Genomic DNA, 26,229 nt, shown 5'->3' with positions numbered 1-26,229 from the left:
TCTGCATCCTGTCCGAGACATCCTTGACTCTAGCACCAGGGAGGCAACACACCATCCTAATGTCTCACTGATGGCTGCAGAAACATCTGTCTGTCCCCCAGCTGAGAGAGTCCCCTATTATAATTGATCGCTTAGAACCTGATATACTTCTCATTACAGTAGAACCCCCATCACCACCACCACAGTATCCAAAATGGCATACCAGTTTGAGATGGTAGTAGCTACAGGAGACTCCTATACTACCTGGCTACCTCTCCTCCCATTTCTAGCAGTTAAACATCTACCTGACTCCATCTGCGGTGTCTTCACCTTCCTGAAACTGTCATCCATTACACCCCTTGCTCTTGTAAACTCCTCATTGCCTCTAACTGCTGCTCCAACCAATTAAAAAGTGATAACTGTCTGATTGTTACTTGGTAGTACCAAGCATGAATATTGGTGAAAAACAAGATGTTGCCAAAGCTCTTGCACACCAGAATCAAAGCAAGGGTGCTAAATTTTAAACAATTACAATGATTCATACCAAAGAAGAAAAGGCTTACATCAATTACTTGTCATGTTGGCTCTCATTGACCAGAGTATGACCAGAGAGAGCAACAAGGAAGAATAGGCTCACCCTGTGCTTCACGCAATTCAGCAAAGGTGCATGTCTTGAACATATTCCTTTTTGTTTGATAACTTTTTTGTTGAGAGCATTTAATTCTGTTGTTTCCAGCAAATGTAAATGAATCATTTTATGAACTCAACTGATGATCTTAAATTGTTTGTGTAGCTGTTTAGTGCATTCCGGATTGTTTAGCACTCTCTCAGAATGGCATATAACAATACAAATTTTGTTTTGAACTTTAGAAGTATAGACTAGCTGAACATGTTCATAAAACTGACTGTACAGGCTAACTTGAGGAACATGTTTGATCTAGTCATTTGACTTGCAAAACCCAAACAAATATCCACACTTGGATGTGATTCCATGATTGGGCAGCACTTGCTGTTACTGCAATCAGGATCAGGTAGCTACATTAAGATCAGTTGAAGTCTCAACATGGACCATTTACATTCACATATATTGCCTGTTCACAATGACAAGAAAGGAAAATGTTCAAGGCTTGCGTGTTTTTTTTTAAATTACGCAGAAGAATGAGAAACCTATACTTTTCTGTTGCTTTTTCAGTGTAGTGCCTTGAAATGGCGCTTAAAATTAGCCATTCTTGGATTTGTCCTTATGATCGCAAGATGAAAAGGTTCTGAAACGTGTCTCCCTCTTCAGTAATTTTCAAGACTAACTGACTTAGTTTTGCATGACATCCCTAAAGCTACCAAAAGGGCTATTTCTGGTATCCAGTTTGAATTTAAATATAGATCCCAGAAAAGTGAGAATTTGAACTCTCATTCCAAATTGCTTTGCTTTTTTTCTGCACAGAGACGCACATAACGACTACCATTTCTAGACACTTTCTTAACAACCTGATTAGAGATGTTATCACACACTTCTGTTTGATATATCTGATACATATGACCTGGTACTGCTCTAGCATCCATTTTCAATTGGAGTTTTTCAACCAACTATGCCCATGGCACTCAAAGGAATCTTGGGATGTTTCAGTCTGCTTCTCTAGAAAGTAAAACTGAGTATATCTTTTAGAGAAAGGAATAATATGTAGTGGAGCCAGATTCAAATCCAGATTACTGTGCTGGTGCTAGGGCTATAATTTGCATCAAAATTTCTGAACTTGGGGAGAGGAAGTATCAGCTGGAATTTCTGATACTATTTATGGGCAGGCTTATCTTGGTTACGTGTCATTTTTCCCTGATTAAATAGCTTAGCAATGACATTAGCCAGAGCTTGTAAGCATAAAATTTGGTTTGAATATTGGACATCACCAAGTTTGTTTCTTCTTGTGCATCCTTCAACTGTCTTACTTCTAGCTTAAAACAGATCAGGATCCCAAATTATTTTTCTGTTACAGCGATGCTGGGACCAGTGACCGTGTAGTTATTCAAGAACTGATTAAAACAATAGCACAGTCTCAACAGCTTGAGACAAGTACACAAAGAGACTTCAAAGGTAAGAGGCTCTAGAATTTAGATCAATCATTTAAGGGTTTCACTAATTTAAAGTTTTGTGTATATTGGTTTGCTGCTCTAAGGGGATCATAATGCAAAGGAACCAAATCAACCAAACAACCTTATTGGGGCAAAAGGTCTAAATTTCAGTATAGTTGCTAAGCATGAATTAATAGATAAATCAATGATTCAGTATAAATCGCCCATTAAATAGTAAATTCAAAGATTTCATAAAGTAGTCTATTCAGCACATTTAGCACCAGTTTCAGCCTCTGACCTTCTTTGGGTATAATTCTAGCTCCTTCCCTTTTACAGTGGTAGCGACCAATTCTCAGCAAACAGCAATTTTTTCCTGCAGTCCAAGTCCAATGGGTATTGACTTGAGCAAAATGATACACTTCTGCAAAACCTCTTCAACTCTGCTCATGACTGTCTTGATGGTGTATCACCTTTAGTCAAGCACTCAGTGAGAACACTGCGATGTATTGCCAGTCCAGGTTAATCAGTTCCCTTTTTAAATCATGTGGTGCTGTTTAGTGACCCTTTTTTGGAGATTGAATCTAACTGGGAGCCTGGCTTCTGGTCACCACTTTAACCTGAAGTCTCACCTAGCAAAATACCCACATATTCTAGAGAAACATCTTTATTGTCAGCAGAGTGCAGAACAAGGATTGATACAGATATGTCTTGATTGATCTTTAACTCTTTACACTCGTGTACCACTGCTATCTTAAGTTCCTGACAACTCAGCCCATCGAGCATGGAATTCCACAGATTCACAACCCTTTGGGTGAAGAAGTTCCTCCTCAATTCAGTTCTAAATCTGGTCCCCCTAATTTTGCGGCTCTGACCTCTTGTCCTTGTTTCACCCACCATTGGAAACAACCTCGATGCTTCTATCTTTTGTATTCCCTTCATAATTTTATGTGTTTCTATAAGATGCCCACCCCCCCAGTCTTCTAAATTCCACTGAATATAACCTCAGTCTATTCAGCCTCTCCTCATAAGCCAACCGCCTTAACTCTGGAATCAACCTAATGAATCTCCTTGTTACCCCCTCCAGTGCCAGCATGTCCATTCTCAAGTAAAGAGACCAAAATTACACGCAGTACTCCAGGTGTGGCCTCACCATCACCCTATACAGCTGCAACACAACATCCCTGCTTCTAAACTCAATCCCTCTAGCCATGAAGGACAAAATTCCATTTGCCTTCTTAATTACCTGTTGTACCTGCAAACCAACCTTCTGTGATTCATGCGCAAGGACACAGGTCCCCCTGCACAGCATCATCCTGCAATTTTTTTTTTTGACTGTTCAATAATAGACCCTTTTACTGTTATTCCTACCAAAATGGATGACTTCACATTTATCAACACTGAATTCCATCTGCCAGATCTTCGCCCACTCACTTAACCTATCTATATCACTCTGCAAACTTTCAGAGTCCTCTGCACACTCTACTATTCCACTCATCTTAGTGTCATCTGCAGACTTTGACACACTACACGTGGTCCCCAACTCCATATCATCTACGTAAATTATAAACAATTGCAGTCCCAAAACTGATACCTGAGGCACACCACTAATCACTGTTTGACAACCAGAAAAGCACTCATTTATTCCCACTCTTTGCTTCCTGTTAGTTAACCAATCCTTGATCCATGCCAATACATTCCCTATAACACCGTGCACCTTTATCTTATGCAGCAGCCTTTTGTGCAGTGCCTTGTCAAATGCCTTTTGGAAATCCAGATATATCACATCTACTGGGTCCCCATTGTCCACTGTGCTCGTAATTTCTTCATAGAATTCCAGCAAATTAGTCAAGCGTGACCTGCCTTTTATGAACCCATGCTGCGTCCACCCAATGGGGCAATTTCTATCTAGATGTCTTGCTGTTTCTTCCTTGGCGATAGATTCAAGCATTTCCCTCACTTAAGAAGCAAAGCTAACAGGCCAATAATTCCCCATCTTTTGTATATCTAATTTTTTTGAACAGCGGCGTCACATTGGAAAACGGCCAATCTGCTGGAACTGCTCCAGGGTCCAGTGAATTTTGGAAAATTATCACAAGTGCATTTGCTATTACTCCCGCCATCTCATTTAGTATCCTGGGATGCATTCTGTCAGGGCCAGGAGAATATCATGGCTAACCTAACCTCTCCAGATTTACAGCAAAATGTTTTCCAACAGTTTGCACAGGCAAAAGAGCTTGCTAACTAATGTGTATATTGTCTCTTTAGGAAGCAAAAAATGGGATAAATGGGTGTTTTTCTCGCTGGCGATCAGTGGCTAGTGGTGAGCCTCAGAGACCAGTGTTGGGACCACAGTTGTTTACAAGTTACACAGATGATTTGGAGTTGGGGGACCAAGTATAGTATGCCAAATTTCGAAGATGATACTAAGATAAGTGGTAGAGCAGTGTGCAGAGGACACTGAAAGTCTGCTGAGGGATATAAATAGGTTAAGTGAGTGGGCAAGGATCTGGCAAATGGAATAAAATGTTGGTAAATGTGAACTTATCCATTTTGGTAGGAAAAACAGCAAAGTGGACTATTACTTAAGTGGTGAAAAATTGTAGCATGCTGCTGTTCAGAGAGACCTGGGTGTCCTTGTGCATGAGTCACATAAAGTTCGTTTGTAGGTGCATCAGACAATTAAGAATGCAAAAGAATATTGTCCTTCATTGCTAGAAGGATGGAGTTGAAAAACAGGGAGGTTATGCTGTTGCTCTGTAGGGTGCTGGTGAGGCCACCCCATAAGTACTGTGTACAGTTTTGGTCTTCTTACTTGAGAAAGGATGTATTGGCATTGGAAGGGGTGCAGAGGAGGTTCACTAGGTTGATTCCGGAGTTGAGACAGTTGGCTTATGAGGAGAGATTTAGTAAACTGGGACTATACTAACTGGAATTTAGAAGAATGAGGGGGGGGGAGTCTTCTAGAAACAGAAAATTATGAAGGGAATAGATAAGATAGAAGCAGGGAGTTGTATCCACTGATGGGTGAAACTAAAACGAGGGGACATAGCCTCAAAATAAGGGGGAGCAGATTCTGGCCTGAGTTGAGGGGAAACTTCTTCTCCCAAAGCATTGGGAATCTGTGGAATTCCCTGCCTGTTGAGGCTACCTCATTGAATGTTTTTTAAGCCAAAGATAGATTTTTGAATAGTAAAGGGTTTTGGTATGTGGATCTGAGTCCACGATAAGATCAGCCATGAATGGCGGAGCAGGCTCAACAGGCTAGCTGGCCTACTCCTGCTGTTATTTCTTGTGTTCTTAGTGCTAAGTATGTTTGGCTTATAGTTTGAATCATCAGTGTCAGCCAACAATTTTAAACTCTCAAGTTGTTTAGCCATGGTATGACAAAACATTTTGCTTTCACTGTAGCCTTAATAGGGGCCTTAACGTTTTCTTCTTTGACTATCTTCAAGCCTCCTACAGTCCACATCTCAACATTTATCTACGAATCTAGTGTTTTGTCTTCTGTTTTTACCCTCCATTTCTACATTTGTTGTCAGGACAAGGCGGTTGGGTTTTTGTTTCTAGTGCTTGTATTTGACTGTCTCCTCTGTCTAACTCTAGTTGGAAATCCTTTTCAATTTCTGAACAACTTCTCTTGATCTAAGCTTTCTGTACACCCAACTGATTCTAAGCATCTGCTAACATACCCACATTTCAAAAGCTGCTCTCCTTTATCCTTTCTTCAGAGAGTCCAATTTTCGCATCCATAGAGTGCATCAGCCTGCACTAATGACTGTGTGCTCAGACAAAGTGACTAGTTACAATAAGAGATGTAACTAATCTAGCTTGGATTTCATTCTTGGGTGTTAATTTGTATATCATCAAGCCATTATACTTGAAATTGTCCACTGCTTCTACCTTGGTACTTCCAATCTTAACTTTTCCATTGCTATTTAGAGCCATAGCTTTGGTCTTTACCTCATTTATATTCAATCCAAAGGACTCTGTGTTTTGACTAGGATTGTCATAGTCTCTAACTTTGTTCTAACAAAACAGCACAATATTTTAAATGAATTGTAATTATAGATTTTTCTGCTTTACATGTACAATGTAGGAAAAAAGCTAAGCAATCAATGAAACATTCTACTTTAAATTATTCTTTCAGTTGTATTGCTGACAGAAGTTGACAGATTAACAAAGGATGCCCAGCATGCATTGAGGAGGACAATGGAAAAGTACATGTCTACTTGCAGATTAATTCTTTGTAGTAACTCAACATCGAAAGTCATTGCACCTATTCGTAGTCGATGTCTTGCAGTGCGAGTCTCTGCGCCCAGCATTGAGGAAGTAAGTGTATTTGACTTGGTGCAGTTCTTGATTTTAGGGTTTTACTTGACAATGTAAGTTGTCTATTAAAATAAAAATATTTCCCTGCTTATTTGCTGCTTATGATAATTTCAACTTTTATAGATTATTAGTGTCATTGCTCAGTCTGAGCTTTCTGTATTGAGTTCTGTGGCCCCTGTCACCTGACTGAACACTTGGTCTCATTTGAATAGATGAGAAGAAATGGGGATTTTAAGAGACAAATAAGGTTTATTTATTGTACAGGAATGAGTGTGGTGGTTAATCATAATATGAAAACACTTGTAATTTTTGTCTGATCTTTAGAAATCTATTCCACAAAGAAATGTGAAACTGCATCTTCATTTTTGCAACCAGTCAGTAAGGATCGATTTGGCTTTGTTTAATATCCCTTGAAATCAACAGAAACTAAAATTTAGCAATATATAAATGTACTTTTGTTTTCTCTCTCTCTCTCAGCTTGTTACTTTTTTAAAAATCTCTCTTTTAAAAAGATTTTAAATGTCTGCTTCAAATGATTTTGAAATACATCATCAGCAGTGCGAACAAGAATGTTTTATTGGTAGTATTATACAGAACCAATAACTCAGAGGCCCGAGCTAATGCTCCAAGAACAATGTTTCCATTCCCATCGCAGCAGCTGGTGGAATTTAAACTCTAATGATAATTCTGGGAATATAAAACTAGTCTTAATAATACTGACCATGAAACTTTCGCTTGCCGTAAAAGCCCAGCTGGTTCACTAATGTTCTTTTTGTTTTAGTGGAAACAAATCAGCAATACTTACCTGGTCTAACGTACAACCTAATGTGTGGCCGTAATGCATCCCAAAAAATTGGGCCATCTGTCTTGCAGTCAGGCCCTGGCAAGGTTTCCCAAGATATGTGTTCCAAACAGATATCCCAAATCATTAAGCCTCCAAGTGGCAGGCTGAACTGGCTCTTTTCCTTTATTCACCCATCCCCTTGGTTGGTCAGAACAAGGTTGAGGTAAAAAAGATGCTCCTTTTTGTGGATGCCTTTCTCCCAGAGCAAATGATACTTTTGAGGTACCAATTTAACCAGACTTCCTGAGTTAACAGGAGTTTATTCAATACTAAATGTAACAGAAATAAAACAACACACACGAATAACAAATTTAGTAATGAGATGTGAATCCAAATAAAGATGAAAGTTAAACGAGTTATGATCAGTGTCTTTGAATCACGAAGACTAAACAGTGGAAAGTTGGTAGTTGAACAAACAATGCCGTGATCCTTGGCTTTTGTGGGTTGGTTGAAATCCATTAATTGCATTTCTCTTTTGGTGGTTAGTTGGCAGCCCTCAAAGCGAGAGAGTCCTTTATCCTGTTGCCTTTTGATAAAAGAGTCCTTTTACCTGAAACAGAGGTGACCAGAGGGTGGTTCTTCGACTGTGACGTTCATAGCACGTTACTACTTGAACCTAAGCGAAATATTATGCAAACCTCAGTTTGTTAGCACACCTTCTTCCAGTCAGACCAGTTGGTTTTTAACCCTGTTCTTGGAAGGGAAAAATACAAAATGTGCCTGCAAAAGATGACTCTCTGCTGGGAGAGGAAGGTAGTCAGCATCTTTATCTCACTTGCTGTCTCTCACGCTGTTTCCGGCTATATCTGCAAGTGCAGCAATCCATGGATCCCATGTAGGAATTTGCCAGACAACACAGAATTTACATCTGCAGACCTTTTTTTTTGTTGTCTGTAATACTCTTATTTGTTTTTTTAAAAACACTCATTCTGAAATTAAAAGTTTAAAAATGTGCGGAGTACTTCAGATTATGAACTGTTGTCATGACATTCTTTAAATCCAGTTATGGTGCATTTTGTATCCATCGGAAAAGTCAAATGAGTTGTCTCTTTAAACATTTCATCAGGAAGACTATTGCAGTGTTCCTCAAAGTAGGGTCACTTTGGAAAATATAAATTATCACTTTTACAATTAACTCCCCATCTTGAGCCACATTTCCAACTCCCACACATTGTAATCAGCTCATCTTCCCCCAGCACCCCCCCATAAATGCGCACACATTCCCCCTTTCCCAAACTCTGTCCCCACATACATTGAAGTCTCGTTACTCAGTATCCTTCCTGCATCTATTCTCAGCAGCTCTTCCCAATCGACCATCCTGCCCCACACACAATCACTGACTGCAGCTCCTCTCGCTGTCGGTGCTCAGAGGAGGGGGAGGTTTCTGAGCTCAGATGTGATCTGTGCATTTGGGGTTGTGACTGCAACTTGGGAACCCGTAGACCATGGGGACTAAACTCTTGCGATTTGATGCAGGTGTTATAAATTAAGAATGTTTACTGAGGCACAGAGGCAAAGAACTTCCCGCTCATCAATCAGTCAGAGTATATATTCTTGTCCTGAGAACTTGGAAGATACTACAAAGTTAAAAACTTAAGGTTTTCAAAGTAACATTTCACATAATGAATCTAACAAACAAAAAATGTATATATCATGCACTCTCTCAATGGGCAGTATGGAATTTTAAAACATCAAAATATCTGTTACATAATCAGATGGAATTTGATTTGTTCATTTGCAGTGCTATCCTTGGATGATAAAGCATCTTCGGTTAACGGTAAAACGACTGGCTCGACATATACGACGCCACTGATATTGTTTAAAAAAATAAAATGGTACCAATTGGCATTATCCTTTGTAGATTCCCATCATTTTGACTATTTAATTTTAGCACCCAGTGACTGAGTGCAAAATAGGATCTGAGACAAATAAGGAAAATAATGTTGCAGTATTTGCTGTCTTCGTTTTAAGACCATATTTTACAACATTGTGCGAACCTGGTAATTTGAGCTTATCTATTCCCAGATTTGTCAAGTGTTGAGTGGAGTTTGCAAGAAGGAAGGTCTTGTACTTCCTCAAGAGCTGGGTAAAAAAATTGCAGAAAAATCCAATCGCAACCTTAGAAAAGCACTGCTTATGTGCGAAGCCTGCAGAGTTCAACAGTAAGTAACTAATTTTTAAGATATACCTAATTTATTCTTGGATATCACTGGCAACACTGTTTCTACCTCATCTGAATTGATGTAGCTGACTCTTGTAACAGATGCAAATTTCAATATACCATTCTCATGACATAATGATACTATAGTAACAACTGTGCCACTGTACTGCGTGCTATGCTTTGCGATATCATGCATTTTGAGAATACTCATCTTCATTACACACAAATTTAGAACACCTTAAAGGAGCAAAATTAACCAATTCAAATACTGTGCATTTAACCCTAAGAGCAGAAAAGAAAGGAGAAAAATTGAGATTTGTCTTGGTTTTACTTGTAAATGCATTTTATGCTCTTTTAGATATCCGTTTTCAGCAGATCAGGATATTCCTGAGACAGACTGGGAAATATACCTCCGAGAAACTGCTAACGTTATTGTCAGCCAGCAAACACCACAAAGGTAAAACTCCTGGAATTTTCTTCATTTGCAACCAAAGGTGGAGGGATTTTTGCTCAAATTTTTGGCCTGCAATCTATTACTCAATTTTTATATAGTTTTTAGGGTTTTTCCATGAAGGAACTTAGTGACACAAAATCTTTTTTCAAAGTAGATATAGAATTGATAGACTGAATGGTCAGCTATTAGCTCTAAGGTTCACTTTGCTATTTGTGCTTTCTTCTTGGAGAATTTCACTTCATTTTAGTTGGGGCTCTAAAGTCAGCACTTGGAACACTGCCTAAGACCATAAGACATAGAAGCAGCATTAGGTCATTCAACCCATCGAGTTTGTCTTGGTCACGGCTAATATATTTCTCAATCTCATTCTCCGGCCTTTTTCCCATAACCCTTGATCCTCTTACCAAACAAGATTTCTCTCTGACTTAAATACACTCAATGACTTGGCCTCCAGAGCCCTGTGCAGAAATGAGTTCCACGGATTAAACATCCTGTGGCGAAAGAAATTCTTCCTCATCTCAGTTCTAAAGGTTTGTCCCTTCACTCTGTGAGGCTGTGATCTTGGGTCCTAGCCTCTCCTACTGGTGGAAACCTCATCTCCATGTCCACTTTATCCGGGTATCTCCAGATTTGTAAGCTTCAATTAGATTCCCCCTCATTTCCAAGCTCCGAGTATAGACCCAGAGTCCTCAACCACTTCTCATAGGACAAGGTCTTCTTCCCTGCGATCATTCTTTTAAACCTCCTCTAACCCTCTCCATCACCAACAAATCCTTCCTTAAATACAGGGCACAAAACATCTCAATATTAAATGCGGTCTAAGTGGAGCTTTATATAGCCTCAGCAGTACATTTTTGTTCTTGTATTCAAGTCCTTTTGAAATGAATGGTAACATTGTATTTGCCTTCCTACCCACCAACTGAACTTGTATGTTATTCTTAAGAGAATTCTGCCCTAGGACTCCCAAGTCCTTTGTGCTTTTGACTTCCGAAGCCTTTCCCCATTCAGAAAATAATCTATGCCTCTATTCTTACTACCAAAGTGCATAGCGTAACACTTTCATACATTTGTATTCCATCTGCCACACCTTTGCCCACTCGCCTAGCCTGTCCAAGTCCTTCTGCAGCATCCCCACTTCCTCAACACTGCCTTCTCCTCCTTCTATCTTTGTGTTATCTGCAAACTTAGCAACCTCCATTCCTCCATCCAGATCGTTGATGTATAATGCAAATAGTTGTGATCCCGCTTTGGTCTCCACTAGTCACTGGCTGCCATCCTGAAAAAGACGCTTTTGTCCACACTCTCCACCTTCTGCCAGTCAGCCAGTCCTCTATCCATGACAGTACCTTGCCCCTAACACCATGAGCCATTTAGCAGCCTCCTGCGCAGCACTTCGTCAAAAGCTTTCTGGAAATCCAAACAGATTATGTCCACTGGCTGTCCTTTTGTCTAACTTGCTCGTTCAGGCATTATTTCCCCTTAATGAAGCCATGCTGACTCAGCCCTATTTTACCATGCAATTCCAAATACTCTGCAGTTATCCTTAATGAACTCTTAAAACCTTACCAACAACCAAGGTCAGACTAATCAGCTTATAGTTTCCATTGTGAAAACTGATGCAAAATATCTATTCAGTTCGTCTGCCATTTCTTTGTTCTCCATTACTACTTCTCTAGCCTCATTTTTCCAGTGGTCCAATGTCTGCTCTTTGCTTTTCTCTTACCTTTTCCTTCTCTAAAAATAATTCTTGCAATCTTCTTTCACATTACTAAGTGGCTTTCTCTTGTATTTCGTCTTCTCACCCTTTATTGTTTTTTTAAGTTATCCTCTGCTGATTTTTAAAGGCTTCCCAATCTTCTGGCTTCCAACTAATCTTCACCACATTATCCCTGACTTCCTTGTCAGTCATGGTTGCCTCATCCTGCTCTTAGTATGTTTCTTTGTCCTTCAAATGAATTTCTGCTGTGCCTTCTGAATTACCTTCAGAAACTCCTGCCATTGCTGCTCCACCACCTTCCCTGCTAGGCTCCCCTTCCAATCAATTCTGGCCAGCTCCTCCCTCATGTCTTTGCAGTTAGCTTTACTCAATTGTAATATCGTAATATCTGTTTCTGACTTCTATCATATTGTGGTGACTGCGCCCCCTAGGGATCCTTCATCTTCAGCTCCCTCATCAAGCTGCTCCAAAAAAAATCTAGAAATTCCATGAATTCCTTTTCTCGAAGTCTGCCATCAATCTGATTTTATTTTTCCCAGTCTACCTGCATATTGAAGTCTCCCATAATTATTGTAATAGTGCATTTCTAACATTCCTTTTCTATCTGCTGATTTGTTTTCTTACCCACATCCTGATATTGCTACGAGGTCTGTACATAACTCCCATCAGGGTCTTTTTATACTTTTGTGGTCCCTCAACTTTAACCCCACAGATTCTATGCCTTCCAACTCGATATCAAGAAGTGATATAAACTTCATTTCATTTCTTACTAACAAGGCAACCCTACCCCTCTACTCATCTGCCTGTCCTATCAATAGGACATGTATCATTGGATATTTAGTTCTCCACCCCAATCCACTTATCCCCACATCTGAGATACCTACAACATCATACCTGCCAATTTCAATCTGCACTAAAAGTTCATTTACCTTGTTTCGTATGCTGTGTGCATTTAAGTACAGAAGTCTCAATCCTGCATTGACTGTCACATTTGTCCCTGGTGCCTGAAGTTGGATTATTGACCCTTCCATACACTCCTATTACTTGCATTGGAAACATTAACCTTTCCTGGCTCCCCCCCCACCTTAACTTTGTTCATAATTTTCCATGCAACAAACCCACCCCCAATATATAGTTTAAAGCCCTCTTCACAGCTCCGGTTATGGGATTCACCAAGACGCTGGTCCCAGCATGATTTGGGTCGAGGCTATCCCATTGGAACAGCTCTCTCCTTCCCTGCTACTGATACCCATCCCCGATGAATTCAGACCCATTTCTCCCACACCAATCTATGAGCCACACAGTTACCTCTTTAATCTTGTTGACCTTGTGCCTAATTTAAACCATAGCTGCTCATATTCCCTCACCTATACCTTTGGCACCTACGTGGACTATAACAAATGGATTTTTCCCTTCCCGCTCCATATTCCTTTGAAGCCCAGGTTAGATATGTGAACCTTGGTACCGAGCAGGCAACAGCTTTCGGGACTCTAGGTCCTGACCACCAAGAAGTGTCTGTTCCTGACTGTGCTATCCCTGACGACATGTACATTTGTCATTTTACAAACTGAGGCAAAAAAGCAAGGGAAGAGGTGCTTTCCGCCTCTGCCTCCAAATTCCCCGAACTATATCCTCACTCAGCTGTGTCTCACTCTGGATGTGACCTCTCCCTCCTCACCTTGCGAAGCTTGCTGACATACAATGAGATAAGATAGTAGGCTCAAATAACATAGTCTATGGCAAAATCCATGCACCTGATATCAGGACTTGTTTGTTGACGGATGAGGTCACAGAACCCATTGCTCCCTAGAACCGACTCGAGTGTAGTGGTAAAAAGTAAGTCAGTTGTCTAAGGTAGCCACTTGGGAGACTTGGAAGGATGTGACACAAATTGAGTTTTAAATAGGATCTTAAAGAAATGCTTAAAGGATGAAACTAATGCAAGACTAAGATGTAGAGGTAGTAGAAGCTCAGGTGAAAACAGGTATGATTGCAGATCTGGAAGATGAAACTGTACACAGTAGCTACTAATATGACAATTTTATGCTGAAATTTGAAAGCTTTTTTTGTCTACTGACTCCTTTTCAAAAGTAAGTAATTGCCTCTGAGCAAAGCTAAGTGATGAAAGACGCAATGCAACAATTTTTAAATTTTTTCCCCCTTGTTTTCATTTTCCCTTTATTCCTTTCTTGGCAGCCCCAATATTTGTAAGCTCCCTTTACAAGGATTTGTTGTCACTTGACAAATGTGACCGTGAGAGGTAGCAGCGTTGTTGCCCACATTCTCCAATCCCTCAGGGCCGCACGGTGGCTCAGTGGTTAGACCTGCTGCCTCACAGCACCAGGGACCCGGGTTCAATTCCACCCTTGGGCAACTGTCTGTGTGGAGTTTACACGTTCTCCCTGTGTCTGCGTGGGTTTTCTCTGGTGCTCCGGTTTTCTCCCACAGTCCAAAGATATGCAGGCTAGGTGGATTGGCCATGCTAAATTGGCTGTAGTGTTCAGGGATGTGTAGATTAGGGGGATGGGTCTGGTTGGGATGCACTGAGGGTCAGTATGGACTTGTTGGGCCAAAAGGCCTGTTTTCACACTGTAAGGAATTCTATGATAAATCTTTATTCTTAGGGTCTTGGTATTCTGTTGGTGGGAAGGTACAGCTACAGTGATTTTCTTCTTCCTGACTTACTTTTCCTTTCCTCTCTCTTCCTTGAACTATGTCAGTGAATCACATTTTTGTCTACACCTTTTAAGCTATGTGAGGTGGTAGTTGTAATTTGTGCAGTAAATTATACATATATTAGAAAATCTTGGAATGTACATCTTCTATTTGGCTATTTGTTAATGATATTGCAGATTGCACTGTGAAGGTGCTTTTTATTAGAACTCAACAATTTTCTGGTTTACTAATATTTAAACACAATAGCATTTCAAGGTACAGGACAATTTATAATGAAATTTTGTGAAATCTGATCAAATAAAATATCCATATAAAAATGCAGTACTGTATCAGATGCAAACTTACTTTTATGGCATTTTTGAAGCATTTTGTAGTGAAGCAATAAAGGAAATAGAGCACGTAAATTAGATTACACTCTCTCAAAGCATAATTAGTGCTGAGATATTAATTTGCTCCAAATGATAATAAAAACTTTTATGGAATTCATCATACAACATTATTTAAGATATTTGTCTCTGCTCTTAGACTGCTTGAAGTCCGTGGACGGTTGTACGAGCTCCTGACCCACTGCATACCTCCTGAAATAATAATGAAGGTATATTACAGATTTATGATTTAATCCTATCATTCTGTTACATAGTACTTGATATTGTCTGACCAAATAAAATTCTTGGTATGATTGAGCAAGTTCACTACCTTAGTCACATAGCAATAGCCTTGTCAGTGGCCAAATGGAATTCTTTAAGTCCACATTCAAGTTTAGTCAGTACGCATCCACAACAGGCATTGTTTAGCCTGCCTCAAAACTGCAGCCTGGATGCTTTTGGTAAGCCCACTATTGTTGGTTGACTGAACAGAGGCCTTGACTTGGCTTGGCTGGAAACAATTTAAAAGGCCCATTAGCTTTTGGAAATTAGAGCCATGAGGGAGGAGATATTTGTGGGTTTTGATCAGGGTGGCACGGTGGCTCAGTGGTTAGCACTGCTGCCTCACAGCGCCAGGCACCCGGGTTCAATTCCACCCTCGGGTGACTGTCTGTGTGGAGTTTGCACATTCTCCCCGTGTCTGCGTGGGTTTCCTCCGGGTACTCTGGTTTCCTCCCACAGTCCAAAGATGTGCAGGTTAGATGGATTGGCCATGCTAAATTGGCCGTAGTGTTCAGGGATATGTAGCTTAAGTGGGTTATAGGGGGATGGGTCTGGGTGGGATGCTCCAAGTGTCGGTGTGGACTTGGTGGGCCGAAGGACCTGTTTCCACACTGTAGGGACTTCATATAACTTTTCTGTTGCAATTAACCTCCATGATGTAAAATGTATAGAGAAGGAGTATTGCTCAAGGACAGTGAATTGATTGAAGAGTACCTGTTACGGTGCACATTGTTTAAGTTTGGCAAGAGCCAATTTGAGCCATGCAGGGACATGGTATTCTCCAGTTGAGTAAGTGGCGGCATGAGCAAAGTCCTTGGAGACCTTGCCAGTGATCCCGTGAGGGAGGAGATATTTGTGGGTTTTGATTATTTATTCCTGCAGTTTTGATGTGTTTTCTCTAATTAAGGGTTCTGCTGGTGTATCAGTTTAAACTAGGTGGGTGATTATGCTTTAGAGTGATGTTCAGTTCCTATAACACCAGTGCTGTGGAAGCAGGACATTCAGCCCATTGAGTCCACACTGATACTGCAAAGAGCATCCCACCCAGACTTGCCCGTTGCCCTATCCCTGTAACCTTGCATTCCCCATGGTTAATCCACCTAATTTAAGCATTCCTGAACATAATGGGCAATTTAGCATGGTCAGTTCACCTAATCTACACCCATTTGGACAGTGGGAGGAAACCAGAGCACCCGGAGGAAGCATGGAAACACGCGCGCACGTACACAATCTAACCCCGCGTCCGCAGGTGCTGTGAGGAGGCAGCAGTGCTAATGACTGAGCCACTGTGCTGCCCAGTGAATGTGTTACATCACTTCATGGGTGCAGAGTTCTCAGCACTGTATTTTGCAGTTGTCAGACCCAGTTTGCAATATCATCACTTTAACAGGTGTCTAGCATGGGGAATGTCTGAACCTGTAGGCTACTAGTTTTAATTTGCATTGGTAAACTTTTGGAACTGGATTGTGGCTAGGTGTTTGGTGTACAAGTTGAATTGAGTTGAAACAAAGACAGATGCCTTGGATAACCCATTTCATCTGTTTCCTTAAGCACTAGTCTTGTTACCCACGTGTCACCTGAGCCATCTGCCCCAAAGTAGCAATAAAATGGTGTCAGTAACATAGGGAGAGGGAGTTCTTATTTTGGTGTTTTGGCAAACTAGGCCAATATGCCAGACTGTGTCTTGTGCTGTACTGAGCTTGCTAATTTTACTTGTTTTGAGATTCCAATGAAAGGCATTTTTAATAAGAGCTGTTATTGTGATGACTTAATCATAGGTGCTTCTTATTTATTAAAAATCTGTTTGGTCAGCACTCAATATGCTCTCCATTTCTGCCTTGATCTACGGTCATATTAGGTGCTGCACTACCTTTTTAGGCATATGGCTAACAGATATTCGCTGGTAGTTTGATAATTTTGACTCTGTTTGGCTTTAGCATTTTGGTGACTTTAGACATTCACCAGGATTTTGACTGGGTTGACAAGGTGTGGGCCTGGGGCCAGCGTGTTTTAAGACTTCAGGGTGCATGTTGTCATTATGAACAGCAGTGTCTAGCTTGGTAGTAATTTGTACCTTGTCCTACTTCATGGCATTAAGGGATTCAGGACAAGATCCAGAGTTGTGCGACTTATGAAAGGTTCTTCCCTCGCCCTGGATTTGGTTCTTGAACATTTATTCAAACAGGACCTTTCCTATATGAAGGATGTAACTCTACCTGATTGCCAAGCATTTTTTAAAACACCAATAATGGTTGCTGGGCTACTTCAAAATGGTTTAGCACTCTCCAACATTTTTGACTTGAATAAGTAGAGTTCAGGTTATTTGTCACTTCTCATTTGGCCCTCTGAAACACTGAACTGTACTCAATCCATGGTCTATCATTCTGGGTCACTGGAGGACTCTTAAGAGTAAAGGCACATTCCCCTTCTAGGTAAGGTGTATACACAGGGCAATATGGTTCTGGAGATTGCTTTGCCTTTTTTTTTTGATGGCTTTGCAGAAACTATTATGTACTTGTGTGAGTCGGTTCTGTTATACAACACTTCCAATATCTTTCTGTGGTCATCCCAGCTAGCTTTTGGTCACCCATTAAAATCTTTTGTATACTCATGTTATTCCATAGAATAATAGAATTTAGATGCTAATCTATTACTTCATGCACAGCAAGTTGTTGATTTACAATGCAAAGAGTCTGTTGCCATGCTGTACAGCTCTATGACTTTAGGAGTAAGCTGTTCAGCTTCTCGTGCCTGATCTACAAATCGATCGGCATGGCTGATCTGACTGTGGCCTACAGCTTCACATCTCCAGCTACCCCTGCTAACCATTGACTCCCTTCTTAGTTAAGGGTCTGTCTAACTCTGCTTTAACAATATTCAATAACCCTACCTCCACTGCTCTCTGGGGCAGAGTTTTAAAGACCTACAACCCTCCAGAAAAATATCATCATCCCCATCTTAAAGATCTATATGGACTTCGGTGAGGTGTTCGACAAGGTCCCTCATGGTAGACTGGTTGGCAAGGTTAGAATAAATGGAATACAGGGAAAACTAGCCATTTGGATACATAACTGGCTGAAAGGTCAAAGACAGAGGATGTGGTGGAGGGTTGCTTTTCAGTCTGGAGGCCTGTGACCAGTGGTGTGCCACAAGGATCGGTGTTGGGTCCACTGCTTTTCGTCATTTGTATAAATGATTTGGATGTGAGCATAGGTATGTTTAATAGTTTGCAGATGACACCAATATTCGAAATGTAGTGGACAGTGAAGGTTACGTCAGAGTACAAAGAGATCTTGATCAGATGGACCAGTGGACCAAGGAGTGGCAGATGGTGTTTAATTTAGATAAATGTCAGGTGCTGCATTTTGGAAATCAAATTAGGACAGGACTTATACACTTAATGGTACGGTTCTGGGGGATGTGGCTGAATAAAGAGACCTTGGAGTGTAGGTTAATAGGTCCTTGAAAGTGGAATCACAGGCATATAGGATAGTGAAGAAGGCATTTAGTATGCTTCCCTTTATTGGACAATGCATTGTGTATAGCAGTTGGGAGGTCCTGTTGTGGCTGTACAGGACATTGGTTGGGACACTTTTGGAATACTGTGTGCAATTCTAGTCATTTTGCTATAGGAATGATGTTGTGAAACTTGAAAAGGTTCAGAAAAGATTTACAGAGATGTTGCCAGGCTTGGAGGGTTTAAGATTATTGATTTGCACGCCGAGCTGGCTGGTTGTAGTTCAGACGTTTCGTTACCATGTTAGGTAACATCATCAGTGCAGCCTCCGATGAAACAATGTAGTTCTGTTCTGCTTAGTATTTATATGATCCAGTCTGTTGAAGTGTTTTGTCATTTCCGGTTCTTCTTTGCAAGGGTTTGTATATGGGGTCTAATTCCATATGTTTATTGATTGCATGATGGGTGGAGAACCAGGCCTCTAGGAATTCCCATGCGTGTCTATGGTTGGCTTGAGCTAGGATGGTCACATTGTCCCAGCTGAATTGATGGCCTTCGTTGTCTGAGTGTACTGAAATGAAGGAAAGTTTGTCATGTCGTTTTACTGCTAGCTGGGGTTCGTGTATCCTGATGGCTAGTTTCCTTCCTGTCTGGCCGATGTAATGTTTTTGGTAGTCCTTGCACAGTATTTTGTACACCAAGTTGGTCCTGCATGTTGTGGGCGTTTGGTCTTTGGGAGTGTTTGTCGTAGTGTGGCTGTAGGTTTGTGTGCTATACTGATTTCTAGTGGTCATGGGAGTCTCGTTGTTGGTTCCGATTATATTCTTGACATATGGTAGTGTGGCCAATGTATTGTGTCCTTTTGATGTTGTCTATCCAGTAAGCATCTGCAGATGAAGTTGGTGGGGTATTCATTGATAGCGAAAACCTTTTTATGGATTCTCCATCCATAATGCAATCAATAAACATGTGGAATTAGACCCCATATACAAACCCTTGCAAAAAAAAAAAAATTTCAGCATCTGCTGTTAGGTCCCTTTAGGATCCTGTTTCATTCTTCTTGATTCTTGTCCAATTTTTCCTTACGATACCAACAAAGAATTTTCACTTTTAATATTTACATTGGAAAAATTATAGAAAGCACACCCAAACTAAGACAAATTGTGATTTCTTTTTAAATTCTTTTAGTATTCGGTTACAAATTTAAAATCTTATTTACTTCACTGATCAAATTAGTGATAAATTTCCTCAATAGTCTACTCCAGCAAATTACAAAGTTGCAAAGGTAATTTATTAATCCCATCTCATTACATTTTACCCGACTGTGAATAATCTGCTGTCTCGTTGGCTATAGAGCACATTGCTCTAAGAAACTGTCCTGAAAGTACTCTGCTTAGGCTATATATTTCAAACTGATTGATCCAATATGGATGTAAATTAAAATCACATTTGTCACAGATATCCATTAGTTCTTCCTGTATATCCTGTCCTACAGTGTGGATCTATTCGGGATCTCGAAACTGCTACCACCAGTAACTTCTTACCTTCAACCTATCTCATCTATACCCAAACCAATTCCATATCCTGTTGTCCTGAACAAAAGTCATACCTCTCTATTGTAGCAGTGCTATCAAAAGTTAACTAAGTTACCTCTTCACTTTTCTTTCTTGGTTCCTGTCAATCCTAATTGTCATGTACCTTTGAATATTAAGGTCCCAATCTTTGCCACTTACCACAGCTTTAATATCTGGAAGCAAGCTTCTGCTTTGCTACATGTATGGAGTGAAGAGGGTGGGAATGAAATTTTGATGTGTGTCAAACTTTGTAATTCTGCTGGGGCTGGCATAGACAGTTGAGGAAATTTATCACTGATTTTGTCACAGCGTAGAGAAAATTCAAATTTGTAATTGAAAACTAAATAAGATCACAATTTTTGTCTTGGCTTTTGGGGATGCTTTCTATAAATTTTCCGATTAATGTAAATATTAAATGTGAAAATTCTTGAATAGCACAAGAAGATAGAATTTTATTAAGCAATGGGTAAGGTTAATGACCTTGACATTAGAGACTCAGCTCACCTTTTTACAAGGGCAATTAGACATAATGATAAATGCTGGCCTAACTAAGGGTGGCATGGTGGCTCAGTGGTTAGCACTGCTGCCTCACAGCGCCAGGGCCTGGGTTCGATTCTACCCTTGGGCAACTGTCTGTGTGGAGCTTGCACATTCTCCCCGTGTATGCGTGGGTTTCCTCCGGGTGCTCCGGTTTCCTCCCACAGTCCAAAAACGTACAGGTTAGGTGGATTGGCCATGTTAAATTGCACGTAGTGTTCAGGGGTGTGCAGATTAGGTGCGTTATAGAGTAATGGGTCTGGGTGGGATGCTCTGTGAGTCAGTGTGGATTTGTTGGGTCAAAGGACCTGTTTCCACACTGTAGGGATTCTATGAATCTATGAAACTAGTAGTGCCGAAATGCTGTGAAATACAGTAGAGTGTATATTTAATGTTCGACAAACCAACAGTGCATTGAAAGGGTTGAGGTGGTGGCATCAACAAGAAGAACTTATTGACCAATATTTGATAAATTTTCCATGATTGCAACACTGCCTTATGTATGGAAACAACCATTCATACATGTTGTTTACCAAAAACAGTGCTCAATGCTGTTAGTTTTGTTGCAGTATAGTTCAGTTATATAGTTTTTAAAATCTTAACACAACCTTTCTGAAATCTGTCTTTGTTGGTTGAAAGATATTCAAAGGTCCTTTTTTAAACTGTGATTTTCCACATCAAAGTATCTTGTTCTTGTACATTTTACACTGTTAATGTAGAAAAATAAACTAAATCCAAATATTTCATTTTAAATGGTAGTCTTTTCCACACCATTTTCCATATACAATAGTGATCGAACTGCTGTAGAATTGTTCCTTTGCTTTGAACTAAGTTGTAATATTCTGCAAAATACAAGTATTGAAGTGATAACTTTTGAGGAAATTGCCTTTTATAGGATTGTGTATGTGCAATAAAATCAACTAATGTTGAGTTTAAATGTCCAAGTAGAATTTATGCTCAGCTATTGAAACAAATAATTGTAGCATGAAAAGAACAAAAATCACTGAAATGACAATGGTTGCTTGTGATATTTCATATTGAACTGAGTCAGAAATATGCATTACTCAAACCTTATTTCATAATTTAATGCCTGATTTTGACTACAAACTACAAATTATTCTATCAGCATACTTATAGTAAGCTAAATTTTCAAATTCATTTGTTTAATTTTTGTGTTTAAGGGTCTCTTGTCAGAGTTATTAAACAATTGTGACGGTCTGCTTAAGGGGGAGGTTGCACAGATGGCTGCATTTTATGAACATCGTCTACAGCTTGGTAGCAAGGCCATCTATCACCTGGAAGCATTTGTGGCCAAGTTTATGGCTATTTACAAGCAATTCATGGAAGATGGTCTGGAAGCTATGATGTTCTAATGACATTTTCTGTTTATAACCATGTTCTGACATCATTTTGGAAAAGTTGTGATTATAACAGGATCAAACTCGTGTCATAGAAACTCTGCTTAAAACCTTCAATAATTTAGGAACCAAATAATTCCTGCCTCCTCCTTTGTCCTATTATATCAAATCTGAAACCTGTAAATAAATCTGCCTAAATCTGCAATAAACGGAAGTCTGATAAAAATGAGGTGATCTGTTTTGTGCATTTTTTTATGATTAAGGACCACAAACAGTTGCTTGAAATCTTTTTTAAATTTTGGAGAAAAAGAAGAGGAAATGTGCATGTCTTGTTCACTGCTTTGAAAATAATTTTCATTAATCGCAAAAATACAAATGACCACTTTCTAAAAAGAGCATGTTATGATGAGAACATGAATCTGCAAGGGATTATAGATGGGTTGAGTGAGCAGGCAAAAACCTAGCAGGTGTAGTTTAATGTAGGAAAATTGAAGTCATGCACTTTGGTAGAGAAAAATAATCAGAAGGATTCTAATAAAAATAGTGAATAGAACAAAACTAAATGCTGGAGATCTGAAACAAAAACAGAAATTGCTGGCAAAACTCAGCAGGTCTGGCAGCATCTGTGTAAAGAATGCAGAGTTAATGTTTCGAGTCCACTGAGTTTTCATTGAGTCCAACAACTCGAGCTAAAACATTAACTCTCTTTACACAGATGCTGCCAGACCTGCTGAGTTTTGCCAGCAATTGCTGTTTTTGTGTTTAAAAATAGGGAACAGTACTGGAGTACTGTCTCAGTTTTGGTCTCTGTATTTAGAAAAGTATATATTGTCATTTTGAGGCAATTCAAAAAGAGGTTCATTAGGCTCATTCCTAACATGAATGGGGTGACTTAGTAACAATAGCTAAACATGTTAGGCAGAGAATTGTATGGAGAGATTTTCAGAATGTAAGGTCTAGGCAGCTGAAACCATAGCTGCTAATGATTGATTAATTATGATTGGGAATATACAAGAAGCCAGAATTACAGAAATGAAGATATCTTGGAGAATTGTGATTTGGAGAAGATGAGAAGGACCAGTTTTACAGTTATTTTACAGATTTGCTGTAAGATTGCAAGGTCATTCCCACAATCTAAATTTGAAACTAAATTCTCATCCACCCCAACAGATGAAGAATTCTTTAATTAGGATTCAGAGTATAAATATTGATTAATTTTGTTTATTATCAGTGCATCCTTTTAGCTATTGCTATTTTAATGATACGTACATTCCCATAAACTCTGCTCCAAAAGTTCTCATTGATGAAATTATATTAATCTTGTTGCATTTTGAATTAAAGACACACTTTACCTCTGGCAAAATATCATTACCCTATTATTCATTTAGTGTTTGAAAGGTTTCCTTGAGGCTTTATTATTGAATTCCTATCACTTTCTCATCTGCTAATACAGTGGGGACTTCTTACTTTTAAATCCAATTTGCTGCCAACATTAAATATTTCTGATATTAGAAAACTGAAATTAAATGAGTTTATAAGATGAATGAGAATAAAAATAATGAGTAGAAGCAGAGAATAAGTATTCCAAAGACCATGTAAAACAGCTCAAAGAATTGGTATTAACTGGCCTATTTTTTTTTTTTTTTGAAAAATTGCATTTATATAACACTTCATGACATCTCAGCACTCTACAGCCAATTCAATACTTCTGAACCATAGTTACTGTTGTAATTTAGGAAATGGACAGACAACATGTATATAGCAAATTCACACAAACAAGAATGGGTTAATAGCTAAATAATCTTTTTGTAATCTCAATTGAGGGATAAATATTGTCAGGTCACTGAAAATTCCTCATCTTCTATGAAATAGTGCTATAAGATATCATGCATTCACACGAGGGAACAGATGAGGCCTTGATTTAGTGCCTCATTTGAAAGATGGTGCAGCTTACAGTGCAGAATTCCCACGATACTGTAGCAAAAACAGAAATTACTGGAGAAACTCAGCTGGTCTGGCATCATCTGTAAAGAGAAAACTGAGTTAATGTCTCAAGACGATTGACATTGGACTTGAGAAGAACATAAATAGGAGTAGGACTAGATGGTTGATCTTGATTTTCTTGTCTGCTCCCCATATCCCTCGATTCTGGGAAACAGAAAATCTGTGTATCTCTGGCCAGAAAATTCTAATGATTGGCACCCTTGGAGTGAATATGTTCCTCCTCATCAGTCATAAATGATTGGCTCCTTATCCTAAGGCTGTGCCCACATGACCTTTCAGCATCTACCCTGTTAGGCCCCTTCAGTATCTCATGTTTCAATGAGATCACCTTTCATTCTTCTAAACCACAAACTGTATAAGCCCAATTAACCTGACCTCATCATTTCAGCACACTGCTCATCGAGCTAGCAAACATTCATTGCAAATGCAAGTATGGACTAATATAAGTCGGTCCTTCCTTTCACATGGAGACCAAAACTGCACCAGTTACTCTAAGTGCATACTCTAATATGCACTAGAACCTTGCATACTTCTGTCAAGAGTTTAATATTCCTGTACCCTAGTCCTCTTGCAATAGAAGCCAACATGACATTTTCCTTTTTTTTTTGAGTTGTGCCTGCATGTTAACATTATGCTCCTTGTTCAAGTGCATCTAAATCCCTCTGAGCATCAACATTTCCCACTTCCATGACTTTAAAAAATTCTAGTTTTCTGTTTTGGTGGTTTAATGGTACGTTGGGGATTGTGTCTGTTGTATAGTTATCGCAGATTTTAATCTTCTAACTTTTCCTTGGTAACTATCCAGAAAAGTGAATCAGTATTCTCCAAAGTCACTACTCTAGCTAAGAGTTGTAGACTTTTTCGGTCAGCTCCAGATGCCTGGCAGAACTCCATCTGGAAAATTCCCATGTAGTCGTTGAATGGGGATTTCCAAGGGGTTCTGTTGTGCATTTTTCTGAATACATTTCTGTTACAACTATCTTCTTATCAAAAGATTTGAGTCAATGTCCCCAAGTTTCCACTCAAATTTATTTTCATATTGTTAAATGCAAAATCTGTCATAAACCAGCACAATCCAGCAGCATTTTAAAACTTATTTTTTTAAATATTGCCCTAAAACTATTCCTTGCTACATTTAAGGGTGACAGTTTAATAAAGTTTGATTAATACCATTAAAAATAGGTTTAGCACAAAATTCTAAATTATTGATATTAAATATTTTACATCAGTGTCAATGCTATGACTATCCTAATTATAACTGATTGAAATGACTTAAAAATATGCAAAACTATATTTCAGTTAGACTGGGGTACAGTAGTTTAGTTTCAAATGCAAAGCTATGGATGCTGGCAATTAGGAATAAAAACAAAACAGGAAATGCTGGAAATATTCAGCAGGTCTGACCTCACCTGTGGTGGAGAAACAGTCATTTCTGCTCAAAACAACTGAACATATTCTTCCTAAATTAAAAGAAAATTATTCAGAACTGTTCAAAATGTACTTATTTGGTGTACTTGCACTCAACAACCCCCTTCCTTGTTGGGGCTTTAATTTACTGGCTAATCCTGGCTGCAGCTTAAAAATTTTGCTCTGCCCCTACCTTGCACACATAAAGTATACCAGTTGATACTTAGTAGTTATAATTCCTTTCTATTGCTGATTTATTATTTTTACACTCCTCTGAAATTTGATTACATATTTGTTCTTCTATCTCTCATGACTTTTTGGAAGCTAATAGTACATAGTCAGTAGTGTACTTTCCGCTTTTGGGGAAATATTGGCCTTATTTGATTAAAATAAAACAACTGCAGCTGCTGGGAGATCTGAAATAAAAATTGCAGGAGAAACTCAGCAGGTCTAGCAGCATCTGTGGGAAGAAAGCAGGAGATGAAGAGTCACCAGACTCAAAACATTAACTCTCCTTTCTTCCTCCAGCTGCTTCCAGACTTACTGAGTTTCTCCAGCAATTTTGATTTTTGTTTCTGGCCTCATTTGATTATCCTTCCAAAATATCATTCATTGTCAGCACTATCATCTATTCCTTGATCAACATTGCAAACCTGTCCTTTCTTATTCCCACTTATTATCTCATCTGAATACCTAAAAACCAGGAATTTTGAGCTGCCAATCACGCCCATCTTGATCATGACTCCAGTATGATACTCCCATGTGCCTATTTGTTTCCTCAGCTCATTTGTCTTATTCGTCAAGCTCCTTGCTTTAAAATATTTTCCCTTTAGCCTTGCTAAGCTCACTTCTTCTTTATCTAGGCTGTTTCCTTTGCTTTCCAGCAGGTCTGATACGAACTGTAGAGAGAGAAATAAAATTATCTTTCCTCTCCAATATGACTGTTCTTTAGAACATTTAAATATAAACTAGAAAAACTATTCTTAGGTCCTGAGTTTCACTCATGGCAACCGACAGTCTT

At 39.3% G+C, this 26,229-nt stretch overlaps 1 protein-coding gene across 1 annotated transcript in view; it reads left to right on the top strand.

Annotated features, from left to right (window-relative positions):
• Positions 1–22,027, top strand: part of rfc3 (replication factor C (activator 1) 3) — a 31,919-nt gene extending 9,892 nt beyond the window's left edge. The window contains exons 4-9 of the mRNA XM_020528707.2: positions 1,968–2,065; positions 6,191–6,372; positions 9,242–9,378; positions 9,736–9,834; positions 14,750–14,819; positions 21,621–22,027. Coding sequence (XP_020384296.2) covers positions 1,968–2,065; positions 6,191–6,372; positions 9,242–9,378; positions 9,736–9,834; positions 14,750–14,819; positions 21,621–21,812 — 778 coding nt within the window. The 3' untranslated portion in view covers positions 21,813–22,027. The remainder of the gene's footprint in view (positions 1–1,967; positions 2,066–6,190; positions 6,373–9,241; positions 9,379–9,735; positions 9,835–14,749; positions 14,820–21,620) is intronic.
• The last annotated feature ends 4,202 nt before the right edge of the window (positions 22,028–26,229 follow it).

Source organism: Rhincodon typus, chromosome 6 (assembly GCF_021869965.1).
Source record: "Rhincodon typus isolate 14 chromosome 6, sRhiTyp1.1, whole genome shotgun sequence".
Lineage (NCBI taxonomy): Eukaryota > Metazoa > Chordata > Chondrichthyes > Orectolobiformes > Rhincodontidae > Rhincodon > Rhincodon typus.
The sequence above is the reverse complement of the archived record's forward strand: the minus strand, read 5'-3'. Positions and strand labels throughout refer to the sequence as shown.